A 26800-nucleotide genomic window follows, 5' to 3' on the forward strand; every position below is an offset into this window, starting at 1 on the left:
AGATCTGTGTACCTTTAGGCTTTACTCACAATGAATGGAGGTTGAACTTGGCTTTCAACTCTGCGGTCAGTTGTCAGGAAACAGATCATGGATTTACTCCACAGAACCCGCAGATGCTTCTTGTAAATTACATTGTGAGTTTTCGCCATTTCCTGACAACAGTAAGACGGACTGCCCGCCAAGGAATGTTTTACAGATATGGCTTGAGTGTGGGTTTAAACAAAACGAGGTTTAACTACTCAGCAAAAGCACGTCTTTAACATGCGATAACATCTAAAGTCTAATTGTCTGCAAATCCCCCCTGTACAATATAATAAAATGCGATTATAGAATGTGAGAACCTTGAGATATTATTTAAATAATTTTCAATCCCGAGTACAGACCATTCTGGCTTTGATTCTTTCCATAACCTACGATAATCCGGCAGTAGGCTGGGGAATATGTGTTACATCCACAAAAATATAAAGGCGGTTATTGATATGAGGAACAGAATAACCGATAAAATACAAGCATTTTATGAAATGATTCTTTCTTTACAGGACTCGGGAATACTGAAAGCTGTTCGTTTATAATCAAAGCGAACAACAGCAACGAACACTGAGACGGGGAAATATAGTTACAAACAGATCTGGTCTGACTGTAATTCCAACACTGAATTCACGTTCAATTTAAAAAATGAAGTATATGTATATATATATATACATATATATACATATATATATCCAGGGAACGTACCATATATAATATCATATATTTAATATATACACACAGAAAAAGTGTATATACATCCATTGACTGTGTGTAATTAAATTGCACAGCGCGCAGAATCTGTTGGTAATTATTCAGTTCCGTTGATTTGTAATTGGAATCAAAAGTTAGAAGAGGCGCTGTAAATTTTGAAATGAATTTACATGTACAGTTTCTGCGATAGAATTAGATATACGTGCGTGTGTTTGTGTGTGTGTGTGTGTGAGTGAGAGACATAGACAGACAGACAGAGACAGAGAGAGAGAGAAATAGAGAGAGAGAGAGAGAGATTGGGAAACGAGTTAACTGTTGCCCACGACACGAATTTTACCCAGCACTGGGAGTCACGTTCACTGGAACCAAAACAGCTGCATCTCTGATTAATTCAACAATGAATCAAAGATCAGAGGTGACCTTTAACTGGAACGTGTGAAATAATAATCTCACTTTCCTTGTAAAAATTAAAAAATCTATCCAACATAAATAAAACAATATCGACATTTAATATTTTTTGTTTCACACTTTTCAATAGTCTTTAATTTTTTAGTATTCAGGACATTTCCAATGTGCAATATGGTAATTCTCATTAGAAATCAAGGCGTTTGAGAATTTAATTCTGAGGGAGACAGTTTTGGAGAAACTGTGTCGTCTCCTGCACAGACAGGTGGATTGCTTCACAATTTACAATCGTTCAATATCAGTAACTTTACCCCACTACCGATAGTAAAGTTAGTATCAGGGGCCCGAGTGATGGGGAGAGCTCACATTAAGTAAAGAACTGCATAGAAACGATATCTGAGACCTGAAAATAAATGCAATAGTTTCCCAAAGTTTGTTAAACATCCTATAGAAATGGTACAATAATAATTACTTCCTCTCTCCTTTTGCATTCTATTCAGTGAGACCAACTGTACAGGGAATAAAAATGTGGGAAGAATCAGACTCCTTATACTATCTTTTAAACTAAATTTGTTTTGGATTAACTGTATTATCCAGATCGATAATTAGCCAATACAAAGCAAAAGTAATTTTGAGAGGTGAGCACAGAAAATGGATTATTGGTGCTAATTTTTTGTTGATCGAAAATCAGACATTTGAGCTGAGAAAGGAAAAGAGAGGAGGAGCCAAACGACTGCTGAAGGAGGCGGGTGATTTCCAGCCCCGGACTTCAGCTCACGGAGCTCCAGGCCGTTTAAATAGTGGAGCGCTCGTCTTCAGGTCAGCAATCAGGAGGCTGTTGTGGGGAGCAGAGAGTTTGATCAAGAAACCAGACGATGGCGCTTGGCTTCTACCTCTGTTTACTTCTGTCTTACTTTACCTGTGAGTATTCTTTCCCTTTTCAGCTCTGGGTGGGGGAAATTCCTCTGATTGTAATGTGAAGATTATCTCAGCGAAATTGCAAATACATCAGGAAAGAATCGATTTATCAGTTCTCCAGCATGACAACAAAATTAAACCTTCAATAATTCCTTCAAGATATTGTATAAAAAGAACGAGAAGAGGGATGATTAACCCAGCACTCGCTTTTAAATATTCTGTTTTACTTTTATGACTATCTTTAATTTTGCCTGTTTTAATTGACATCCGATCTTTTTCCCCCACTCTCAGATGTCCAATGCAACATCGTGCTGACTCAATCGGATTCCGTTACCGCAAAGCCCACGGAGACTCAAACACTGTCCTGTTCGGTGACTGGGTTCAATGTCAACAGCAATTACATGGCTTGGGTTAAGCAAGTTCCAGGGAAAGGGCTGGAGTGGTTACTGAGCTATTGGAAGCCCTCAGCTAATTATTACGCACCCGGAGTTCAAGATCGATTCACCCCTTCCAAAGACAGCACGACCTTTTATCTGAAAATGACTAATTTGAAGACCGAAGACACCGCCATGTATTACTGTGCAAGAGACCCACGGGGAGGGAGTCCGGGGCTGGACCTGTACAAAAACAGGAGGAGAAATCCAACCGTTCCAACTATAACCTGACGGTTAGTAATTAAATAAAGTGCAATGTTAATAGTAGTACTTTCAAATAGACGGTATTTCTTACCAAAGCATCTTGTTTAAGGACAGTTAACTGATATAAAATATGAACTGTTGTTGTAATAATGAGGAGAAGGGACTCTGCTGTATGTCCAGCACTTCTATGTGTGAGGAATGGAAATTTGAAGTTAATACTTGTTTCAATATATTCCACCACTGGTCGCTGATGTGCACAGATGTGCTCTCTTTCTCTCACCCTGAGTGAATTTCTAGTCCGGTTGCAGTCCCAATAAGGGTTTTTTGAAAGTGAATTTTGACAGACAGTGCTGAACAGAGAGCGAGTGCAGTATTTGTGCTGGCGTGTGTCATTGTGATAATACAGTGGATCCACAGTGCTTCATATCGACATCTCGTTATACAGTAACACTGAGCGGGATCCTGCTGAAATCTGTGATCACAAAACCATCATGAACAGCAACATTAGTGTCATTCCATATATATCACTGTCAGAAATATCTCCAAGTTTATAAAACCAGATATAAAGGGTACATTGAAGTGACGAATTTAAATTCCATGCAAAGACTGGTTGTGTGTCTTAACAGTAAAACGTGGCTTTTTATAAACATATAACAAGTTATACTGATACAAGCATCACATTAATGCATCCACTGGTGAATCTGAGTCGAGTTTTTTGTAAGCTGTTTGGAATTTAGATCTACATACCAAAGCTATATGTTAGCAGCAGTATTTGACACGGTGTGTATCATGGTGTATACCTGGGTGGCACAGCATTAACTGTCAATACAAAAACCCTTTCAACATTCATGTGGTGAAACTGAGGCAGTGCTCCGGTTGGAATATAACTGCGAATGTATTAAAGGAATATTCATGTATTGCTATCTCGCATTGCAGTCCTGGCGAGGATTAGGCAGATCAACTATAAGAATTATTCACGAAATTGTTGGCGATTTGGAAAAATGTTCATCAAATAATGTATGACATAGCAAACATCAAAGTAATTTATAAACAATCAAATGTGACCATTTGTTGCTGTATATAATGATTTTTAATATCACATAAATCTATCGTAACATTACCTTGCCTCTGGAATGTCAAATCTTAAAATAATGTCGACTGTTTTCTATACCGTATGCAGAGCCCCTTATTGTGTGACCCAGGTGAATGAATGTAACACAGTGATTACTTGGACTACTGGGGACAAGGGACCATGGTGACGGTGACTGCAGGTAAGAAACATGCACTCATTTAGTAGCAGTGTTTAATTTGTATGTTTAATCTTATATTTCGTTTGCTTTTAATAGTTAATTATTTCCACGATCCTGTGAAGTTGGTACTGTTTCCTTCGATTTATTGGTGTGTAACTTTTGATTGTGCATCTGAGATTTTATAGATCAAAGCAGCTATTTCACTCCTGCATTTCTCCTTGATTATTGTGGGATCTTGTTTATCTGCTCGTATGGGTTATTGGAAACGAGAAACCTGATGCTGAACTGTGTTTATTTTTGTTTCTGCAATGTTTAATTTGATCACATCTGGCTAATGCAGTTCTCGGTTATAATGTCTTCCCGAATGCTTTGGGCTCAGTACGAGATCATGTACATCGGGCTCCTTTCAGGATATACTGAAATTCTTTATGAGTGTAGAGTACTCGCTCGGCCGTATAGAAAGCTGCTTAAAAATCCACTTCTGGCTCCATCATGTGAAAGACACTGTGAAAATCCGCAGAGTCTATATTGTTTCAATGAGCTCAGAAAACTAAAGAGATTCTAATTGTGTAGAGTCAGAGCATAAAATTATTAGAAGCTCGATGCATCATAGTATCATAGTGGTTACAGCACAGGAGGAGGCCATTCGGCCCATCGTGTCTCTGCCAGCTCTTTGAAAAAGCTATTCAATCAGTCCCATTCCCCTGCTCTTTCCTCGTAGTCCTGTTTTTCCCCTTCAAGTATTTATCCAATTCCCTTTTGAAAGTTACTTTTAAATCTGCTTCCACCGCCCTTTCACTGCATTACAACTCGCTGCATAATTTAAGACTCATTTCTGTGCCTTTATTTACATAAAACTAATGTATTAATCTATTAGTATAATATTCGATTCGTTGACATTGAATATCTGTCACGAAAATTTTGTTAACATTTCCACAATGCACAAGGTTCCGGGCAGAAGCAGGTTTAAAATGAATATTGGATTTTATTATAATTTAATACAGCATCAGTTAATATCAATATTAACTTACAATATAATCAATTAAACACAAACCGCCTTCCAAAATTATACCATACACAGCACCGTCAGGAGAAAATATCAGAGATGGCAGAAAAATCAATCTATTATGTTACAATGAATTTAACAAATCACCGCCTTTCTTATTCAGTTGTGATTGAGCTCCATAAGGTCTCACTGCAGATTTTAATTAGTTGCTGTATCCTGGTTTGGTCTTGATGATTTTATATATTATATTTAATTAATGAAGAAAGTGGAGCCTGTGGCTGGATAGATTTCAATTTAAAATACCATTGGTTTATTAAGTACTTACTCTTCAATGGAGGAAGTTTTATTGTCAGTAAACTGTCCAAAAATGTTGGCTCTTTGTATATTATCTCTTTTAGGTAGTGAGACAGGCTTTACTAAAGATGTGTAGAAAATCATAAGCAGAAAGAGATAAACTGGTATAGAAGCCAAACAGAATTTTTAAAATGAATGGGGGTAATTTTGACTTTGGCGACAGTGCGAAACGGGTGCTGGGGAGTCGACAGTCCGTTTAGCATCTCTCCCGGCTTTTATTTCCAATGACGTGAATCACCAGTTTTACACTGTCCCACCAAGTCAAAATTACCACCAATATATTTTAATCAAAGAACTTTCAGACTTCACAAGGTTGGAAATAGACAAGAAATAAACTAGGCAGAGTGGAGGAAATTATAAGGTTGGAGGCAGCGATGCGGATATTGCTGGAAATCAAGCAGAACTGTTGAAATGATCTTCGTTAAATTAAATTACATTAGTTAATTAAATTTTAAAAACTACAGACCTGTTAAGGCTGGAAGGAAACTCGAAACAATTTTAAACTTCAAACAGAATTGTTTAACTAAAATGACGTTAATATCAACATTAATTTATTATCAGCACTCTGGAGGTAAAATTCAACTTGTGCGGTGCGGAAAACGGGCGGTAGCGGATGGGCTCTCCGAATTACACAACGCCTGGTTTTCCCTGTATTGCGCTCCCGCCGAAGTTGGAAGTTCGAACCAAAGGCTCGTTTCTCCATTTGCTCCGTTATATTCAGGGTCTCTGATAATTAAACGAAGCGCTGTTCTGTTTTACACGGATCCTTGTGTAGTTTCAATTAAACTTGAATTATACTGAATTCCACATTTCGAAGTTAAAGTGTGAAGATGTAGATTACCGCCCCCGCGTTAAACAATCCCTGCTCTGTGCACAGAGAGGAAATTTGAGTGGGGAGGATTGCATCCCTGCTACAAAACTCTCCCGATTTTACTTCCATTAGTTTAAATAGGAGGAAGTTCAGGTGGATTCTGTGAGGGACGTCTAGTTTTCCCGATCAGATTTCCCTCCCCCCTCCCCCCACCGCAGATTGTTGTTCAGCGCGACGCTCAGATTATCCTTAATGTCCAGCCAGCGAAGACAAAAATTTAAGAAAAGGAAGAGCGCTAGTTTAGCAAATAGAGGTTACGCAGCTCATCTGTCTTCGTGAATTGAGACCCGAGCCAGGCGGTAAACAAAGAATACAGAGACCCCAGACTCGGATGTGTTGAGGGCGGCGGGAGAATAGGACAGGGAACAGTTCTGATCCAAAGGTCCTACCCGCATTTACAAGGCGTTTCTTGGCTGACATTATTAAACGTTATTATTCTTGCTGTTAATAATAATATTATTACTACCACATTATTAGTATTGCTTTTATTATTGTTGTTGATATTATTATTATTTATGTATCTTGAAGTGACGGGACATTAGGAGTAAACAGTAATTACCGCGAAACTTGGCCCAATATTTGATTACAGCAAGAAAGCAAATGGGAGAAGTTGCTCGGTGCATCATGAGAGAGAAAGGGTTCACATTAAGAGGTGACATTATTTCTCTCCACCGTTCTTTCGACCATGAGAGAGAAAGGGTTCACATTAAGAGGTGACATTATTTCTCCATACACCGTTCTTTAGACCATGAGAGAGAAATGCAAAATCAACGACAGCCAATCGGCAGCTCGTTTTCCCCCTGCCCGAGTTTCATTTCCATTTAAGGCAGTTCAAAACGGGTCACCGATTGGCTGTCGCCAGTTTTGCCCCACAGACATGATGAATTGATACCCAATGGGCGGTAGCTCACAACTGGCGGTATTGCACTCGCCTCCCATTATACTTCAATGGGAGTGAATATCAGGCGGGGCGACAAACATGCGGCCGATTCGATACCGCCCCCTTTGCCCCACTGCCCAAGGTGAATTGCTGCCCCGATATCACACCCACAATGAACAAATTCCTTTTCACTTAAATAGAAATGAAAGTTTGGTGGATTGTAAAATGGGCTGCAATTCGTTATCGTCGATTTTGCGCTACTGCCAAAGATGGATTTAAATATCCCACTTGTCATCCTGTCCATGAGACCCACCTCCTGCTCCCTCGACCCTATTCCCAACAAACTGTTGACCACCAAATTTCCCTTCCTGGCCCCAATGTTAGCTGATATTGTTAACGATACATGTTAGCTGATATTGTTAACGGTTCCATCTCCTCAGGTACTGAACCCCTCCCCTTCAAATCTGCCGTCATCACCCCCGTACTGAAACAACCCACACTTGACCCTTCTGCCCTTGAATAAACCGCCCCATCTCCAACCTCCCTTTCCGCTCCAAAGTTCTTGAACTTGTTCTCACCTCCCGTAAGAGACCATAAGAGATAGGAGCAGGAGTAGGCCATTCGGCCCCTCGACCCTGCTCTGCCATTTAATGAGATCATGACTGATCTGATTTTTACCTCAACTCCACTTTCCCGCCCTTTCCCCATATCCTTTGATTCGCTTGCTGATCAAAAATGTGTCTAACTCAGCCTTGAATGTATTCAATGACGCGGCCTCCACAGCTTTTTTGGGTAAAGAATTCCAAAGATTCACAACCCTCTGGGAGAAGAAATTCCTGCTAATATCCATCTGAAACGGGCGACCCCCTTATTCTGAGACTATGGCCCCTAGTTTTAGATTCCCCTATCGAGTCCCCTCAGAATCTTGTACGTTTCAATATGATCTCCTCTCATTCTTCTAAACTCCAATGAGAACAGACCCAACCTGTTCAATCTTTCCTCGTAAGACAAACTTTTCATACCCGGAATCATCCGAGTGAACCTTCTCCGAACTGCCTCCTATGCACGTCTGTCCTTCCTTAAATAACGGCACCAGAACTGTACGCAGTACTCCAGGTATGGTCTCACCAGCATCCAGTACAGTTGTGGCATGGCTTCCCTGCTTTTATACTCGACCCCCTGGAAATAAAGGCCAATATTCCGTTTGCCTTCCGGATTACCTGCTGCACCTGTATGTTGACTTTTTGTGTTTCATGTACGAGGACACCCAGATCCCTCTGTACCGCAACATTTTGTAGTATTTCTCCATTGAAATAATATTTTGCTTTCTTATTTTTCCTCCCAAAGTGGATGACTTCACATGTTTCCACATTAAATTCCATCTGCCAAATTTTTGCCCAAAAGCTTAACCTGTCAATATCCCTTTGCAAACACTTTGTGTCCTCATCACAACTTGCTTTTCATCTACCTTTGTATCATCAGCAAATTTGGCCACAAGACACTCTGTTCCTTCATCCAAGTCATTGATATATATTGTAAATAGTTGAGGCCCCAGCACTGAGCCCTGCGGCACCCCACTAGTTACAGATTGCCATTTTGAAAATGACCCTTTTATTCCGACTTTTTGTTTTCTGTTAGTTAGTCAATCCTCTATCCATGCCATTATATAACCCCCAACACCATAAGCTCTTATCTTATGCTATCTCTCCTCATCCTTCTCGATCTGTCTGCAGCCTTTGATACGATTAACAACATCATCCTCTTCCAAAGCCTCTTCTCCGTCGTCCAGCTGGGCGGGACTGTGCTCGCCTGGTTCCATTCTTATCTACCCAGTGGTAGCCAGAGAATCACCTGCAATGGTTTCTCTTCCCGCACCCGCACCGTTAACTCTGGAGTCCCCCAAGGATCTATCTTTGGCCCCCTCCTATTTCTAATCTACATGCTGCCTCTCAGCGACATCAAACGAAAACACGACGTCAGATCCCACATGTACGCTAACGACACCCAGCTCGACCTCACCACCACCTCCCTCAACCCTCCACTCTCTATGATTTGTCACAATGCTTGTCCGACATCCAGTGCTGCATGAGCAAAAATGTCCTCCAACCAAATATTGGGAGGACAGAAGTCGTTGTCTTTGGTCCTCGCCACTAACTCCGTTCCCGAGGCCACCGACTCCATTCCTCTCCCTGGCCACTCTCTGAGGCTGAACCAGGCCGTTCACAAACTCGGCGTCCTATTTGACCCTGAATTGAGCTTCCAACCACAAATCCTCTCCATCATCAAGACCGCCGAATTCCTCCTCCGTAACATCACCCATCTCCACCCCTGCCTCAGCACATCTGCTGCTGAAACCCTCATCCATGCCTTTATTACCTCTAGACTTGATTATTCCAATGCTCTCGTGGCCGGCCTCCCATCTTCCGCCCTCCATAAACTTGGGCTGATCCAAAACTCTGCTGCCCCGTATCCTAACTCGCACCAAGTTCCGTTCACCCATCACCCCTTTGATCGCTGACGTCCATTGGCTGTCGGTCCGGGAACGCCTCGATTTTAAATTTCTCATTCTTGTTTTCAAATCCCTCCATGGCCTCACCCCTCCCCATCTCTGTAACCTCGTCCAGCCGGACAGCCTTCCGAGGTCTCTGTTCTCCTCCAATTCCGGCCTCTTGCTCATCCCCGATATTAATCGCACCACCATTGGTGGCTGTGCCTTTAGCTGTCTTGGCCCGAAACTCTGTAATCCCCTCCCTAAACCTCTCCGCCTCTCTACCTCTCCCTCCCCTTCAAGATGCTCCTTAAAACCTACCTCTTTGACCAAGCTTTTGTTCACCTGTCCTAATATCTCCTTATGGGCCTCAGTATCAAATTTTGTTTGATAATCGCTCCTATGAAGCGACTTGGAACGTTTTACTACGTTAAAGGCGCGATAGAAATGCAAGATGTTGTTGGTGTACAATCGCATTTTTAAGAATCATATATTTGCACTTTAGGTCTGTTTGCATATCCGAACACTTAGTTTCATATCCCTGAGTTTACAGTCCCACATTCTGCACACTTACTAAATTATATCTGCCACATGCCCGCCCATTCTCCTATCCTGCCTCTGTCTTCATGAAGATTTTTACATTCCTCCTCGCTGCTTGCCAAATCATGTACTTTTTTGTCGTTAGCAACTTTCGAGATTCTATTCCCTGTCGCCAAGTATAAACCATGGAATGTAGGTAAACAGAAGTGCCCCGAATACTGACACCAGGAGGACTTCACTTTCCAGCCGTTCTCCAATCTGAAGGACACGTTAACCGTTTCTCTGTGTTTCCTGTCCATCAACCAACTTTCCATCCCTGCTGCTAACAGTTCCTCTAAACGTATACGCCTGATTTTTTATCTAGCCCCCTCTTGGCCTCGATGGATATTCAGACTTACATGCCGAGAAATTCGTCAGAGCTGCTCCCGCTCCGCCTGCGAGACTTCGTGGGAAGTAGAGTGGAAACTCTGTTTACAGGGAGTAGCCTGGGGGAATTTCCAGACCAGTGATATTAATATTTTTGCCTGAACTTTATTTGAGAACAGGTAGGGGAGAGAATATGTGCTCGTTATTGGAGTGGCGACAAGGAGTTGGGCGAAGTCAATGATACAATTTCCTTGTACTGAGTCTGGGTGGATGGAGCTTGATGGGCCGAATGGACTTTCCTGTCGCCGGACTTTCGGATGCACCAGACTGGGGTTCGGTGAGCCCATTTCAAGTCAGGCCTCACAATCAGCAGAGGCTCACTTTTCATTGTTGTTTGTGATCCTCAAATGATGCAATTGGTGCAGATTCTGGCGGATATTCAAAACATGCGGGCGTTTCATGTAAATGTGATGGCGGACTTTCACTTTTGTGTTCAATTTGTTCCTCTTTCACAGCTGAACCGTCTGCTCCGACACTCTTCGCCCTGCTATCGTCCTGTGGAGAACCCAATACTGAAGGTTTGGTGACGGTCGGGTGCTTGGCGATGAACTATTCCCCCGAAAAAGCCATCCTTTCCTGGACCAAAAATGACCAAAGCATCACTAGTGGATTCATGACCTACCCGTCAGTGTTCAACAAGAAGGGAACCTACACCCTGAGCAGCCAGTTAACGATCCCCGAGTCAGAGATGGAGAGCAGCAAAGTCTACTGCGTTGTTCGGCACAGCGGATCTGCCTGGGAGACAGTGAAGCTGTCCATTCCAGGTTAGTGTGAGCTCGATGGCGACCAAGATGTGAAAAGAAAACAGAATTTTCCAATACAGAATTATTTAATTTTGAAATGGTGAAATCTCCTTTGTTTCCTTGAATTCCCATAGAAAGATTGCCTGCGGTCCCTCCAACTGTTATCCTCACGCAAAGTTCACCTCAGGAAATCTTATCCAGCAAACATGTAACGGCCGTGTGTTTAATATCCGGATTCCGACCAAAACCCATCGACGTGCAGTGGCTGAAGGGCGGATTGCCCGTGAAGTCCGGGTTCGTCACCTCTCCTCCATGTGAAGAGAACGGCAACTTCAGCGTCAGTAGTCGGCTGGAAATCACCTCCAGGGAATGGTTCAACGGTGCGGTATACACCTGCTCCGTCACTCACAAAGCGAGCAAGAGCATCCAGAGCAAAAATATCACGAGTTCTAATGGTAAGAGGCAAACCGGGAGCTGAGGCCAGATGCATCGAAGTGCCAAATTCTACCGAAATTTACAGTCAGTGTTCCGTGGGGTGGGGGTGAGGGTGTGTGGGGGGACTGATAACTTATTTCACCAATTATTAGGAACATATCATTGATGTTATTGATCATCTCTGAGTCAGAAGGTCGTGGGTTCAATCCTACTCCAGAGACTTGAGCATAAAATCGAGGCTGACACTCCCAGTCAGGACTGATGGAGCGCTGCACTATGGGAGGTGCCATCTTGTTGAGACGTTAAACCGAGGCCCCGATCTGCCCTCTCAGGTGAAAGGAAAAGATCACACAGCAATATCTAGAAGACAAGCAATGGAGTTCTCCCCTGTGTCCTGGCCAATATTTATCCCTCAACCAACATCACTAAAAGAGATTACCCGGTCATTATCACATTGCTGTTGGTGGGAGCTTGCTGTGAGCAAATTGATAGCTGAGTTTCCAACATTTCAACAGTGACCACACGTCAAAAGTAGTTTTTTGTCTGTAAAGCGCTCTGGGACGTCCTGAGGTGATGAAAAGCGCTGGATAAATGCAAGTTCTTTCTTTCTTTACCGAGTATCTAGTTACTTGCTTCCTTCTCCTGGAAGGCCTGACTCTCTCTGCCTCTGTTACAGTTCAGTGAGCACTGCAGACGTTCCAGAGCCCCGCCCCAGAAGGGATTCCTCTGCGGACATGTCATCGGATCAGTCTGCGATCCTGGTCCCAGTTTTGTTCTCAGTGAGCCGAAATCAGGCGGTGCGCAAGTAGAGCATCAGAGCTGTGCTTCAACACAACTGTTCCAGGGAATGGGGGAGTCACCAATGGTCACATTCCTGATTAGTGGCACGGAAAATCAGGCGCACTGTATAATGGGAGGCTGAGTCCATATCGCCCAAAGTAAAAATGACTTTCCTTGTCTTTAATCAAACAAAGGCTGAACGTTCGCTTCACAATTCTCCAGAGAATAGATCGGTTCACATTTATTTTCCTCTCACAGATTGTCCTCCACCCGGTGAACCAGAAGTCACAATTCTGCCACCATCACAAGAACAGGTTTTACTGGAGGCGACGGTGACTTTGACCTGTGTCGTGTCTGATGCTCCGAATGGGGTCAACGTGTCCTGGACCAGAGAACAGCAGCCTTTAAAATCAGAGATTGCCGTCCAACCTGGCGAGGGCTCCGACAGCCTGATCAGCAAAGTAGACATCTCGACACAAGCGTGGCTGAGTGGGGATACGTTCTATTGCGTGGTGAGCCATCAGGATCTTCCAACTCCTAAAAGAGCGTCCATACACAAGGAACGAGGTGAGCAGTGACGTTGCAGCAACAAGTGCCACATTGTGAATCTTCTCAGTGCGTGTACATGACTTCTATTCATTAAATATATGCATAGTCTATCCCCATGATATAGTTTAGTCCATCCACCACCTTAAACATCCATTCCCTCCACCACCGGCGCACTGTGGTTGCAGTGTGTACCATCTACAGGATGCACTGCAGCAACTCGTGCAGGCTTCTTTGGCAGCACCTCCCAAATCCGCGACCCCGACCAACAGGTGCATGGGAACACCATCGCCTCCAAGTTCTCCTTAAAATCACAACTCATCCCGATTTGGGCATATATCGCTATTCCTTCATTTTCCCATTCAAATTTCTGGAACTCCCTCCTAACAGCACTGTGGGAGTACCTTCACTTTACGGACTGTAGCGGGCCAAGCAGAAAGCTCACCATCACTTTCTCAACGACAACTATGGATGGGCAATAAAAGCCGACCTCACGAGAGGCGCCCACATCCCGGGAATGAATAAACAATAAAGTTGGTAATTGGACAAAATGGAAAGGAAACTCTTTTATTCCAAACGAAACGCTTTTCTCAATCACTCGATCCCCTCTGCAGAGCCTGGATTGGAGGAAACTCTTTTACCCCCACCACGGCAAGTAGCGAAATTGAACTCAATAATCCTGTAAATTCGCTGGCTGACACCGGAGAAACTGAGGGAGTCCAGAACAAGGGGCCATAACCTTAATATTAGCGCTAGGTCGTTCAGGGGTGATGCGAGGGAACATTTCTTCACACAAACGGCAGTGGGAATCTGGAACTCTCTCTCCCAAAAAGCTGGTGAGGCTGGAGGTCAATTGGAAATTTCAAAACTGAGATTAATAGTTTGTTGCTGGATTACGTGCAATCCGGAGCAAATCCACTGCACCACGGGAGACTCGGCTGAACAGCGAGCGAAAGACATGCAGTTGTTATAGGGGGTTCAATAGTCTTACTGAAATTGTACAGGGCTTTGTTGAGACCTCACCTGGAGTATTGCGTGCAGTTTCGGTCTCCTTATCTGAGGAAGGATACACTTGCCTTAGATGCAGTGCAAAGAAGGTTCACTCGATTGATTCCTGGGATGAGAGGGTTGTCCGATGAGGAGAGATTGAGTATAATGGCCCTGTACTCTCTGGAGTTTAGAAGAATGAGAGGTGATCTCATTGAAACATACAAGATTCTAAGGGGGCTTGACAGGGTAGATGCTGAGAGGTTGTTTCCTCTGGCTGGAACTAAGTGGCTTAGTCTCAGGATAAGGGGTCGACCATTTAAGACTGAGGTGAGGAGGAATTTCTTCACTCAGAGGGTTGTGAATCTGTGGAATTCTCTACCCCATAGGGATGTGGATGCTGAGTCGTTGAATATATTCAAGGGTGAGATAGACAGATTTTTGGACTCTGGGGGAATTATTGTTAAAAAAAAATTGTGCTTCCGAAATCATTTGGGCTAAAGGCTGACAAATCCCCAGGGCCTGATAATCTACATCCCAGAGTACTAAAGGAAGTGGCCCTGGAAATAGTGGATGCATTGGTGATCATCTTCCAAAATTCTATGGACTCTGGAACAGTTCCTACAGCTGGAGGGTGGCAAATGTAACCCCACTATTTCAAACAGGAGGGAGAGAAAAAACAGGTAATTACAGACCAGTTAGCCCAACATCAATAGTGGGGAAAATGCTATCGTCTTTATGAAAGATGTGATAACAGAACACTTGGAAGTCATTAACGGGATTGGACAAAGTCAGCATGGGTTTATGAAAGGGAAATCATGCTTAACAAATCTACTGGAGTTTTTTGAGGATGTAACTAGCAGATTACATAAGGGAGAACCAGTAGATGTGGTGTATTTGGAATTTCAGAAGGCTTTTGATAGGGTCCCACACAAGAGGTTAGTGTGCAAAATTAAAGCACATGGGATTGGGGGGAATATATTGGCATGGATTGAGAATTGTTTGACAGACAGGAAACAGAGAGGAGGAATTAAGGTGTCTTTTTCCGGGTGCCAGGCAGTGACTAGTGAGGTATCGCAGGGAACAGTGCTTGGGCCCCAGCTATTCACAATATATATCAATGATTTGGATGAGGGAACTAAATGTAACATTTCCAAGTTTGCAGACGATACAAAGCTGGGGTGGAATGAGAGCTGTAAGGAGGATGCAAAGAGTGATTTAGACAAGTTGGGTGAGTGGGCAAGAACATGGCGGATGCAGTATAACGTGGAGAAATGTGAGGTTATCCACTTTGGTTGTAAAAACAGAAAGGCAGATTATTATCTGAATGGTGACAGTTTGGGAAAAGGGGAGGTGCAACGAGACCTGGGAGTCCTTGTACACCAGTCGCTGAAAGCAACAAGCAGTTAGGAAGGCGAATGGTATGTTGGCCTTCATTGCAAGAGGATTTGAGTACTGGAGCAGGGATGTCTTACTGCAGTTATACAGAGCCTTGCTGAGACCAAATCTGGAGCACTGTCTGAAGTTTTGGTCTCCTTATTTGAGGAAGGATGTCATTGCCATGGAGGGAGTGCAACGAAGGCTTACCAGACTGATTCCTGGGATGGCAGGACTGACGTATGAGGAGGGATTGGGACGACTAGACCTATATTCACGAGAGTTTAGAAGAATGAGAGGTGATCTCATCGAAACATATAAAATTCTAACAGGACTAGACAGGCTAGATGCAGGGAGGATGTTCCCGCTGGCTGGGGAGTCCAGAACCAGGTGTCCCAGTATCAGGATACGGGATATGCCATTTAGAACCGAGATGAGGAGAAATCTCTTCACTCAGAGGGTGGTGAACCTGTGGAATTCTCTACCACAGAAGGCAGTGGAGGCCAAGTCATTAGATGTATTCAAGAAGGAGATAGATATATTTGTTAATGTTAAGGGGATCAAGTGATATGGGGGAAAAGCGGGAACAGGAATAGCCGAATAAGACAGGCTAACGCCTGGAGAAATGTAGCAGCAGGTGAGTTTCCGATACCTGGGACATTCGGAGCAGTTGCGGGGCAGGAGGGATCTGTTCAAGATGGAGGGGTTGCACCTCAACAGAGCTGGGAAGTTAACTACTGCTATGGGGGAGGGTTTAAACAAATTTGGCAATAGGGTGGGCACCAGGATGAAACATTATAGAGAAGAAGCAAGGTGCACAGAGGACTGGGAGGGAGAAATAGCACTTGAGCAAAGAGTACTTCAGAAATAGAAGGGATCATACAGGGGGAAATTTAGGCAGTCTAAGATGAGCTTGGAGTACATGTGTGTAAATGCACGTAGCGTGGTAAATAAGGTTGGTGAGCTGCAGGCTCAAGTCGCCACATGGGACTCTGATACAGAGGCAATAGCAGAGACATGGTGCAAAGATTGGGGGGAATGGGTACTTATTATTCCTGTCCACACGGTATTCAGGAAAGATAGTGAAGGATGAAAGGAGGAGTGGCAGTATTGATCAATTAAACTATTATAGCACTAGAAAGTGATGATGAAGGTGAGGGGGGGGGGGGTCAAAGACAAAATCCATTTGGTTAAACTTAAAGAACAATGGAGGAGCTATTACACTACTGGCTGTGTACGATAGGCCACCAGATAATGGGAAAGAGATACAGGAACAAATTTGCAGGCAAATTACGGAAAGATGCAAGAACGATAGATTAGTGATAATGGGGGGACTTCCATTATCCCAATATAGGTTGGGACAGTAACAATGTATCGGGCAAAGAGGGGAAGGAATTCCTGAAATGTGTACAAGAGAACTTTGTTGAACAATGTGTTTCCAACCCAGCGGGGAAGGAAGCAATGCTGGATCTAGTTCTTGGAATGAAGTGGGGCAAGTGAAGCATGATTCAGTGGGGGAGCATTTGGGGAACAGTGATCATAATATCATTAGGTTTAGAATAGTCGTGGAAAAGGACAAGGAACAATCTAATGTGAAAATATTTAACTGGAGGAGGGCTAATTTCAGTGAGTTACAAAGGGATCTTAGTCCTGGTAGATCGGAATCAAAGATTGGTTTGCAAAATAGTAATTGAACAATGGGAGGCCTTCAAGGAGGAAATGGTTCACATCCAGTCCCACGAGGGGGAAAGGAAGGGCATCCAAAGCTCGAGCTCATTTGATGACTAAAGATATAGAGATTACAATGAAACACAAAAAGGAGGCTTATGACAAATGTAAGGCACATAATACAGTTTAGGACTAAGTTGAATACAGAAAGTACAGAGGAGATTTAAAAAGGAAATAAGAGCGGCAAAGAGAATATGAGAATGGATTAGCGGCCAGCACAAAAGGGAAACCAAAAGTCTTTTATGAAGATGTAAATTGTAAAAGGGCAGTGAAAGGAAGGGTGGGACCGATTAGGGACAAAAAAAGAGATCTTCTTGTGGAGGAAAAGGGCATGGCTGAGGTACTAAATGAATGCACCGCATTGGCCTTCACTAGAGAAAAGGATGCTGCCACTGTAACAGTAAAAGAGGAGTCAGTAGCGATATGGGATAGGATAAAAATAGATAGACGAGGTACTTAAAAGATTGGCAGTACTCAAAGTAGAAAAGTCACCCGGTCCAGATGGGATGCAACCTCGGTCACTGAGGGAAGTAAGGGTGGAAATTACGGAGGCTGTCACCACAATTTCCAATCCTCCTCAGATATGGGGATGGTGCCGGAAGACTGGAGGATTGCAAATGTTACACCCCTGTTCAAAAAGGTAAACCCGACAGTTACAGACCAGTCAGCCTAATGTCGGTGGTGGGGAAACTTTCAGAGAGAATAATCCGGGACAAAATTAATTGGCACTTGGAAAATTGTGGGCTAGTAAATGAAAGTCAGCAGGGATTTGTTAAAGGAAAATCGTGTTTGATAACTTGATTGAGCTCTTTGATGAAGTAACGGGAAGGGTTAATGAGGGTAATGTGGTTGATGTTGTGCATATGGACTTTCAAAAGGCATTTGATAAAGTACCACATAATAGACTTGTAAGCGAAATTAAAGCCCCCGGGATTAAAGGGACAGCGGCAGCGTGGATACAAAATTGGCTAATCATAGAATGGTTCCAGCTCAGATGGAAGCCATTCGGCCCATCGTGCCCTTGCCAGCTCTTTATAAGAGCAATCCAGTTAGTCGCATTTCCCCACGCTTGCCCAGTAGCAAAGTATTTGTCCAATTCCTTTATAAAAGCCACGATTGAATCTGCTTCCACCACCCTTGCACTCCGGTCCCAAAACTGGTCCAATTGCCCCAAGACTCTGAAGCCATCCATCCTGCGCCATGTCTGTAGCCACGCATTAACCTGCCTTATCTTCCTATTTCTGCACTCACTAGCGGGTGGCACTGGGAGTAATCCAGAGATTACTACCTTTGCGGTCCTGCTTTTCAACTTCCTCCCTGGCTCCTGAAACACTGACCGCAGGAACTCATCCCCATTTCTTTCCTATGTCGCTAAGGGACAGAAAGCAAAGAGTAGTGTTGAACGGTAGTTTTTCAGACTGGAGGGAAGTATAGAGTGGTGTTCTCCAGGAATCAGCATAAGGACCTCTGCTCTTTTTGATATACATTAATGACATGAACTTGGGTATACTGGGTAAAATTACAAAGTTTGCTGATGACACGAAACTCGGAAATGTAAATAATGTGAAGGATAGTAACTAACTTTAGGAGGACATAGACAAACTGGTGAAATGTGCAGAGACATGGCAGATGTAATTTAACGCAGAGAAGTATGAAGTGGTGCATTCTTTGGGAGGAAGAATGAAGAGACACTATATTAACTAAATGGTTGAATTTTAAAGGGAGTGCAGGAACAGAGAGAGCTGGAGTGTACGTACAGAAATCTTTGAAGGTGGCAGGAGAAGTTGAGAATGTTGTTAATAAACCGTATGTGATCCTGGGCTTTTGTAATAGAGGCACAGAGTACAGAAGCAAATAATTTATGCTAAATCTTTATAAATCATTGGTTAGGTTTCAGTTGGAGTATTGTGTTCAATTCTGGGCACCACACTTGAGAAAGGATGTCAAGGCCTCAGAGAGGGTGCAGACGAGATTTACTAGAATGGCACTAGGGATGAGAGACTTCAGTTATTTGGAGACTGGAGAAGCCGGGATTGTTCTCCTTCGAACAGAGAATGTTAAGGGGAGATGTTATGGAGGTGTTCAAAACCATGAAGGGTTTTGATCAGGTAAATAAGGAGAAACTGTTTCCAGTGTCAGAAGGTTTGGTAACCAGAGGACACAGATTTAAAGTGGTTGGCAAAAGAGCCAGAGGCGACATGAGGAAACATTTTTTACGCAGCGAGATGTAATGATCTGAATGTTCTGCCTGAAAGGGTGGTGGAAGCAGATTCAATAGTAACTTTCAAAAGGGAATTGGTTAATACTTGAAGGGAAAAAATTGGACAGCTATCGGGAAAGAGCAGGGTAATAGGAATAATTGGATAGCACTTTCAAAGAGCTGGAATAGGTACGTTGGGCCGAATGGCCTCCTTCTGTGCTGTACCATATTATGATACTGTAATAAAGGGTATTGAGAGATATGGAACCAAGCGGGTAAATGCAGTTGAGACACAGATTAGCCACGTTATAATTGAATGGCGGAACAGACTCGAGGGCCTGAATGGCCTCCTTCTGTTCCTATGTTCCTGAACTGACTGTTAAAAATCCGAACTCTTTGTCCATTGTTCTTTCACTGTCCATATCCGAAGGGAGGCTATCACCCCTATGCGATCTTCGCCACATGTGGCTTTGCTCCAGGACGATGTAGTTGTCCTCTCAAATTATCTACAAGCCACTCAGTTACATTTCTCAAACGATGGCCTTCTCAAGGCACGTAGAGGAGAGGAGAGGAGAGATGTCACCTTAAGTGACTCGTGCACAAAGCAACAAACAGAGTTTTTAAAATTAGGCAAGGGAACGATATCTCCGAGTGCAAAGTGAATCTTCACAACCTAAAGCTGCGCTTTATTCCCTCTATGATCGCCTCTCACTTATTAATATCCAAACATTTTTTTCTGCAGATCCAAATCCACATGAACCGTCTGTGTTTGTCCTCCTCCCGTTAGCAGAAGAAATCTCCGCTCAGCGGTCTATGACCCTCACCTGCTTAGTGAGAGGTTTCTCTCCCAGAGAGATCTTTGTCAAGTGGACCGTTAATAACAAGACGCTGAATTCCAGCGGCTACAAGAACACTGAGGTGATGGCGGAGAACGACAGTAGCTCCTTCTTCATGTACAGCATGTTATCCATTAAGACGGAGGATTGGACCAGCGGTGCTTCTTACTCCTGTGTGGTCGGACATGAAGCCATTCCCTTGAAGATAATGAGCAGAACGGTTAATAAATCGAGCGGTAAACCGAGTTTTGTGAACATTTCCCTTGTACTGATGGACACCGTGAATTCTTGTCAATGAGATTATCACATTTCCATTCCTCAATTAAAAGCAAATAAAGACCCTTTTTCTGTTAACGAGTCAAATGTATGGGAATTGATTTATTTTTGTTGGTCGGGAGCAGGATATGTTCCCTTTGGAGACCCAATGCGCCAACATTCCGTTGAAACGCAAGAACAGGAGGAGGCCATTCAGCCCCTCGAGCCTGTTCCGCCATTCATTGAGATCATGGCTGATCTGTATCCTAACTCCATCCACCCGCCTTGGCTCCAGATCCCTTAATACCCTTGGTTAGCAAAAATAAATCAGCTTTAAAATTATTAATTGAGCATCGACTGCTTTTTGTGGGAGAGAATTCCACACTTCTCCCACCCGGTGTGTGAAGAAATGTTTCCTAACGTCTCTCCCGAATGGCCTGGCTCTGATTTTAAGGTTATGTCCCCTTGTCCTAGACTCCCCCGCCAGCGGGAAAAGTTTCTCTCTATCGACCCCATCAATTCCTTTCAAAATCCTAAAAATCTCATTCAAATCACCCGTTAACCTTCGATATTCCGCCCTTCGAGCTTATTTACAGCACATGCTAAATGCAGACTAAAGGTGCTTCCAATACCAGACCCCTTAACCCGAACATAAGAAAACCGCTTCCAAACACAATACAATGGCTGTTTCCAATTCCCACAAAAACAATACATTGCGGCTTCTCTTCGTCATTACACCGATTTCTTCCGATTGAAGCCAGTTTTGAGCTGTTAGATGATGCCCGTTGGGAACTAGTGTGAGGCCACTCCAACTAATTTAATAGAAGACCATTAAAACAACATTCAGTGGGTAATTTCTATCCAATAAAATGTTGCATTTCTATCTTCACTGCATTGAATCCAGGCAGTAGTGACGGAAGGGCATTGGTCGGCACAGACCATCTCTCCTGTCCTCATGAAAGAGAGACAGACACTGCCCTTCTGTTGTACACGAACCCCCGGGACCAGCGGGCGGTCAGTTTCTAAATAACAGAACCACATGGTCTGCAAATATAAACGTCGCTTTACATCAAATAAATCAACGTATTAAATAAATATTTATGAATAAAAATATCTATTCAGGGGTATTGAGAAAACATTGCCTGACTAAACTTGAGATGAGAGGTGTGGCGTCAATAATCTAAATTACATTGACCTAGTCTTTGAGGTGATAACGATTGCACCCACACTTTGTCCCTGAAACAGAGCACATTAGAAACCGCTGGAGATCAATATTCCAGAGCAGGTGGTCGTTCATTGTCACAGGCCGTGCCCACAGCTGTCAGAATTTCTGACAGCCGTGAAAAGCCACGTTCATATCCTGAAGTGGGAAAACTAACTAATCTCACTGAACTGATCGTTGAAAATATACTAAATGGACCGATTTTCTAAAACCCAGTTCTTGGTATTCTGAGAAACTTTGATACCATAACATCTTCCTGCTCCCTATACATGCACTGAAGCAATGATCTCAGTTGGAAACTGATACAGATAGATAATGTTCAAAGTATTTCCATCACAAATAAACGACCAAGATTGGAACTAACATCCGATCTCTTACCCAGCACCATGCCAGCCGTCAAATAGGAGATATCGAAACCTATCGATAAAATAATCGACATAAATCACTGAACATCCCTCGATATCTCACCATAATATCCCCGAATGATCGATCTACGAAATCGATTGAAAATACATTAGTGTCTGACAATTAAGAAAAAAAATCACCTTTACCAACACGGAATGTATGAGGATCATAAAGGAAGCGAGGCTGTGAAGTTAGGAACAGAGACAGATTACTGAGCGGGATTAACTGAACAAAAGATACACCTTGGAAATTAAATTAGAGACCAAAATAATACAGTGAGGAAAGAAAGAAACAAATAATAATAATATATCCTGGTTTAATAAACGATCTGAATATATTTCCTCCTCTCCATCCCCGTAGATTCCATAAACCAGGTCTGGGTCGAAGACTATGAGGAAGAGAGCGGCAACATCTGGACAACCGCTTCCACATTCATCATTCTGTTCTTCCTGAGCATTTTCTACAGCGCTGTCGTCACTCTGGTGAAGGTGAGAAGATTCAATCCAGTGACACTTTGATCTGAATGAAGCGGTTTGAAAAGCCTCTAAAAGTTTCATTCATAAAAACCCTGAGATAAATGCACGGACCACTAAATATCTGCTTCATTCTTTTATCCCTCTTTTACAGGTAAAGTGATCGGTTGAATTTCGGATTTTGCACATCTGTTTATTAACATCTCAAAGTGAAACGCCGTCAGTTAATATATCGACATCTATAGCTGAGAAAAACATCAACGGGATTTCCGTCTTTCTGATTGAAATGTTTATTAATGTGTGAGATAACCATCGCTATAATGTAAATGATTCTTAGAGTTTGAGTCCCCTTTCACCTTTGTTTTAATAATTCATGTGTAAATAAATATTTTTTCTCATTTCTTATCCACAATTGTTTCCTTCCCTTTATGTTGAGCCTCTGTTTTCCTTCTCTGCTGTCTGTTGCAGTTGTGCAGACAGCTGGCAGCTCAGACCGGCTCTGTTCTATTCTCAATGTGACACTGAGTTGTTACATTCAGTTCGTGTTAACTTTTTAAAACTTCTTTGTAAATTGTAAACTTTTAAATTGTTAATAAATCTTGAATGACAAATGGACTAATTTGGACTTTGCTGAATTTCTTTCTCCAAGATTAAGCCACATTGTTACATTTTGCCGATATCAATTCTTTTTCCCTGACAGATATTTTGCATCCGTCCTGTTTCGGTTGTGTTTGAACCCAGGACCCTTCAGTTAAGGACCCACTGCGCCACCTAGTGTCCCATCAGAGAAAAGCGACCTCTATCTTTTCATGTCAAGCTCCAGAGGCGAAATGACTGTGCAGTCACCAGGCGCACCTCGCAGTCTCCTCTCACGTTATGGTCCGCCGCAGTCACATGCTAAATTCTGTTAACAATACAAACAACAACATCTTGCATTTATATGGCGCCTTTAACGCAATAAAACGCCACAAGGCGCTTCACAGAAGCGATTATCAAACACAACTTGACACCAAGACACATAAGGAGATATCAGGACAGGTGACCAAAAGCTTAATCAAAGAGGAAGGTTTTAAGGAGCATCTTAAAGGAGGAGAGAGAGATAGAGACGCAGAGAGGTTTAGGGAGAGAACTCCACAGTGTAGGGCGTAGACAGCCGAAGGTACGGCCGCCAATGGTGGAGCGATTAAAATCGGGGATGCGCAAGAGGAACAGAGATCCCAGGAGATTTTCGGGCTGGAGGAAGTTACAAACAAAGGGAGGGGTGAGGCCATAGAAGCATTGTTGGATTGGGAGCCAATGTGGGTCAGCGAGTACAGGGGTGATGGGTGAACGGGACTTGGTGCGAGATAGGTTATGGGCAACAAAGTTTTGGATGAGCTCAAGTTTACAGAGGGTGCAACGTGCGAGATAATCCAGGAGATCAATGGAATAGTTGAGTCTATTGGTAACAAAGACATGGTTAGCTGAGGCAAGGGCGGAGACGGGCGATGTGACGGAAGTGGAAGTAGGCGGTCTTGGTGATGAAGACGACATGAGGTTGGAAGCTCAGCTGAGGGTCAAATCGGGCGCCAAGTTTGCGAACAGTCAGCTGTTTAATGTGGTCAATGCACCACAAATAATTAGAACCCGAACGACAAATGATACACAATATTAGCAGATTTTTCTGTTACTGTGGCAACAAAGGGGTTTTTAATCCTCCAATAATTACTTCCACGTGATTCTGATATGACTAGTTATTAACCTTTATCGCTGTTTACAAGCTATTTGTTCCTCTGAGGAATGCGGAGGTCTTTGGTTACCACATCTCTTGAGATGCTGAACCATGCCCCCCTCAACATCACCCTCTTGCTAAATGTCTCGGGCATTATGCGAGCTATGCGAGGTGGGACACTTAACTAGTTTTAAACCATATTCTTAAAGTCCCTCCTCTTGAACCTGAGTGAAACCACTCTGGTTCAATTTTCACTTTAACCCTCAACTTTCTCCTTGGCTGCCTAAGATCATCCTGAGTTTATATTTTATCATCATCAGATTTACATAAGCACAGAAAGACATGTACATATTGCTCCAAGTTTCATTTGGTTAATATTATACATTATGATATAGACAAAGAAAATCATAATACCCTGTACAGGAAACTAAGGTGTGCCATATTATCAAGAAGTCATGGACTTTAAAGATTCTCCAGTTATCCTGTTGCTAATATCCACCTTATGGATAATTTTTTGCTGAGTATTATTTCCCCCCAGCCCAATTTAATTTTTAACTCAAAGGAACCTAACCCTGCACATTGAAAATCCAAATATCTATGCCCCTCTTTACTTTAATTTCAACCCCCTGTTATGTTCCAGTGTTACCCCATTATTTTATCACTTCATCTCATTCATCGGCTTTGGAGGAATTTCAATGTCCAATACAATATTTACAGTCTGCTCCAATATCTCAATACATTTTATTGTTTATAGAAGCATTGAAAATTTATGGCACAGAAGGAGGCCATTCGGCCTTTCCTGTCTGCGCTGGCTGAGAACCGAGACACCCGGCCTAATCCCACTTTCCCGCATTTGGTCCGCAGCTCTGCAGGTGCACATCCAGGTATTGTTGAAATGAGTTAAGGGTTTCTGCCTCAAACAACTCTTTCAGGTAGTGAGTTCGAGACCCCCACCAACCTCTGGGTGAATTTTTTTTCCTCATTTCCGCTCTAATCCTAAAAGTAATACCAATCACTTTAAATCTATGCTCCTTGCTTATTGACGCCTCCGCTGAGGGAAATAGGTCCTTCCTATCCACTCTTTCTCGGCCCCTCATAATTTTGTACACCTCAATCAAATCAACCCTCAGCGTCCTCTGTTCCAAGGAAAACAACCCCAGCCTGTCCAATCTGTCATCAGAGCTAAAATTCTCCAATCCTGGCAACATCCTACTAAATCTCCTCTGCACCCTCTCTAGTGCAATTCCATCCTTCCTGTAATTTGGTGACCAGAACTGTGCGCAGTACTCAAGCTGTGGCCTAACTAGTGTTTTATACAGTTCTACCATAACATCCATGATTTTGCATTCTATGCCTCGGCTAATAAAGGTAAGCATTCCGTATGTCTTTTTAACCACTATATCCACCTGTCCTGCCACCTTCAGAGATCTGTGGACATGCACTCCAAGGTCCCTCAATTCCTCTGCACCTCTCAGTATCATCCTATTTATTGTGTACTCCCTTGCCTTGTTTGCCCTTTCCAAATGCATTACCTCACAATTCTCCGGATTGAATTCTATTTGCCACTTTTCTGCCCATCTGACCATCCATTGATATCTTCCTGCAGTCTATAGCTTTCTTCCTCACTGTCAACCGCACGGCTTATCTTTGTGTCATCCGCAAATTTCTTAATCATGCCCCCTACGTTTAAGCCCAAATCGTTAATGTAAACCAGAAAAAGCAAAGAGCCTAATACAGGAGCCCTGCGGCACCCCACTGGAAAAAGCCTTCCAGTCACAAAAACACCCGTCGACGTTAACCCTTTCCTCCCTGCAACTGAGCCAATTTTGGATCCAATTTGCCACATTCCCTTGGAACCCATGGGCCTTTACTTTTTTGACCAATCTTCCATGTGGGACCTTGTCAATAGCCTTGCTAAAATCCATGTAGACTACATCAATTGCGCTACCCTCATCGATCCTCCCTGTCACCTCCTCGAAAAATTCATTCAAGTCAGTCAGACGCAACCTCCCCTTAACAAATCCGTGCTGACTGTCCTTGATTAGTCCGTGCCTTTTAAATGACAGTTTATCCTGTCCTTCAGAATTGATTCCGATAATTTGCCCACCACCGAGGTGAGAATGACTGGCCTATCTTTCGGTCCCTTTTCAAACAACAGTGCAACATTAGCAGTCCTCCAATCCTCTGGCAATATGGTTGTATCCAGTGAAGTTTGGAAAACGAAAGCAGGAAGATATCAATGGACTGGTCAGATGGGCAGATAAGTGGCAAATGGAGCTCAATCCAGGGAAGTGTAAAGGTAATGCAATTGGGGAAAGCAAACAAGGCAAGGGAATACACAATAAATGGGAGGATACTGAAAGGTGTAGAGGAATTGAGGGACTTTGAAGTGCATGTCCACCGATTCCTGAAGATAGCAGGACAGGTAGATAAGGTGGTTAAGAAGGCAGACGGGATACTTTCCTTTATTACCCGAAAGCTTGTGAATTTAAAATAAAATTGCTGGACTATAACTTGGTGTTGTAAAATTGTTTACAATTTATTAGCCGAGGCATAGAATATAAAAGCAGGGAGGTTATGCCAGA

General features: G+C 43.1%; 1 gene segment (V, D, J or C); it reads left to right on the forward strand.

The window, feature by feature from the left end:
• Nucleotides 1-1958: 1958 nt before the first annotated feature.
• On the forward strand, nt 1959-20506 carry LOC137315724 (Ig heavy chain C region-like). The segment is given in 7 exon segments: nt 1959-2067; nt 2356-2683; nt 3924-3973; nt 10973-11281; nt 11395-11715; nt 12734-13042; nt 20056-20506. Coding segments are annotated over 7 exon segments (1755 nt in total).
• The last annotated feature ends 6294 nt before the right edge of the window (nt 20507-26800 follow it).

Source organism: Heptranchias perlo, unplaced genomic scaffold, assembly GCF_035084215.1.
Source record: "Heptranchias perlo isolate sHepPer1 unplaced genomic scaffold, sHepPer1.hap1 HAP1_SCAFFOLD_56, whole genome shotgun sequence".
In the NCBI taxonomy this organism is placed as follows: domain Eukaryota; kingdom Metazoa; phylum Chordata; class Chondrichthyes; order Hexanchiformes; family Hexanchidae; genus Heptranchias; species Heptranchias perlo.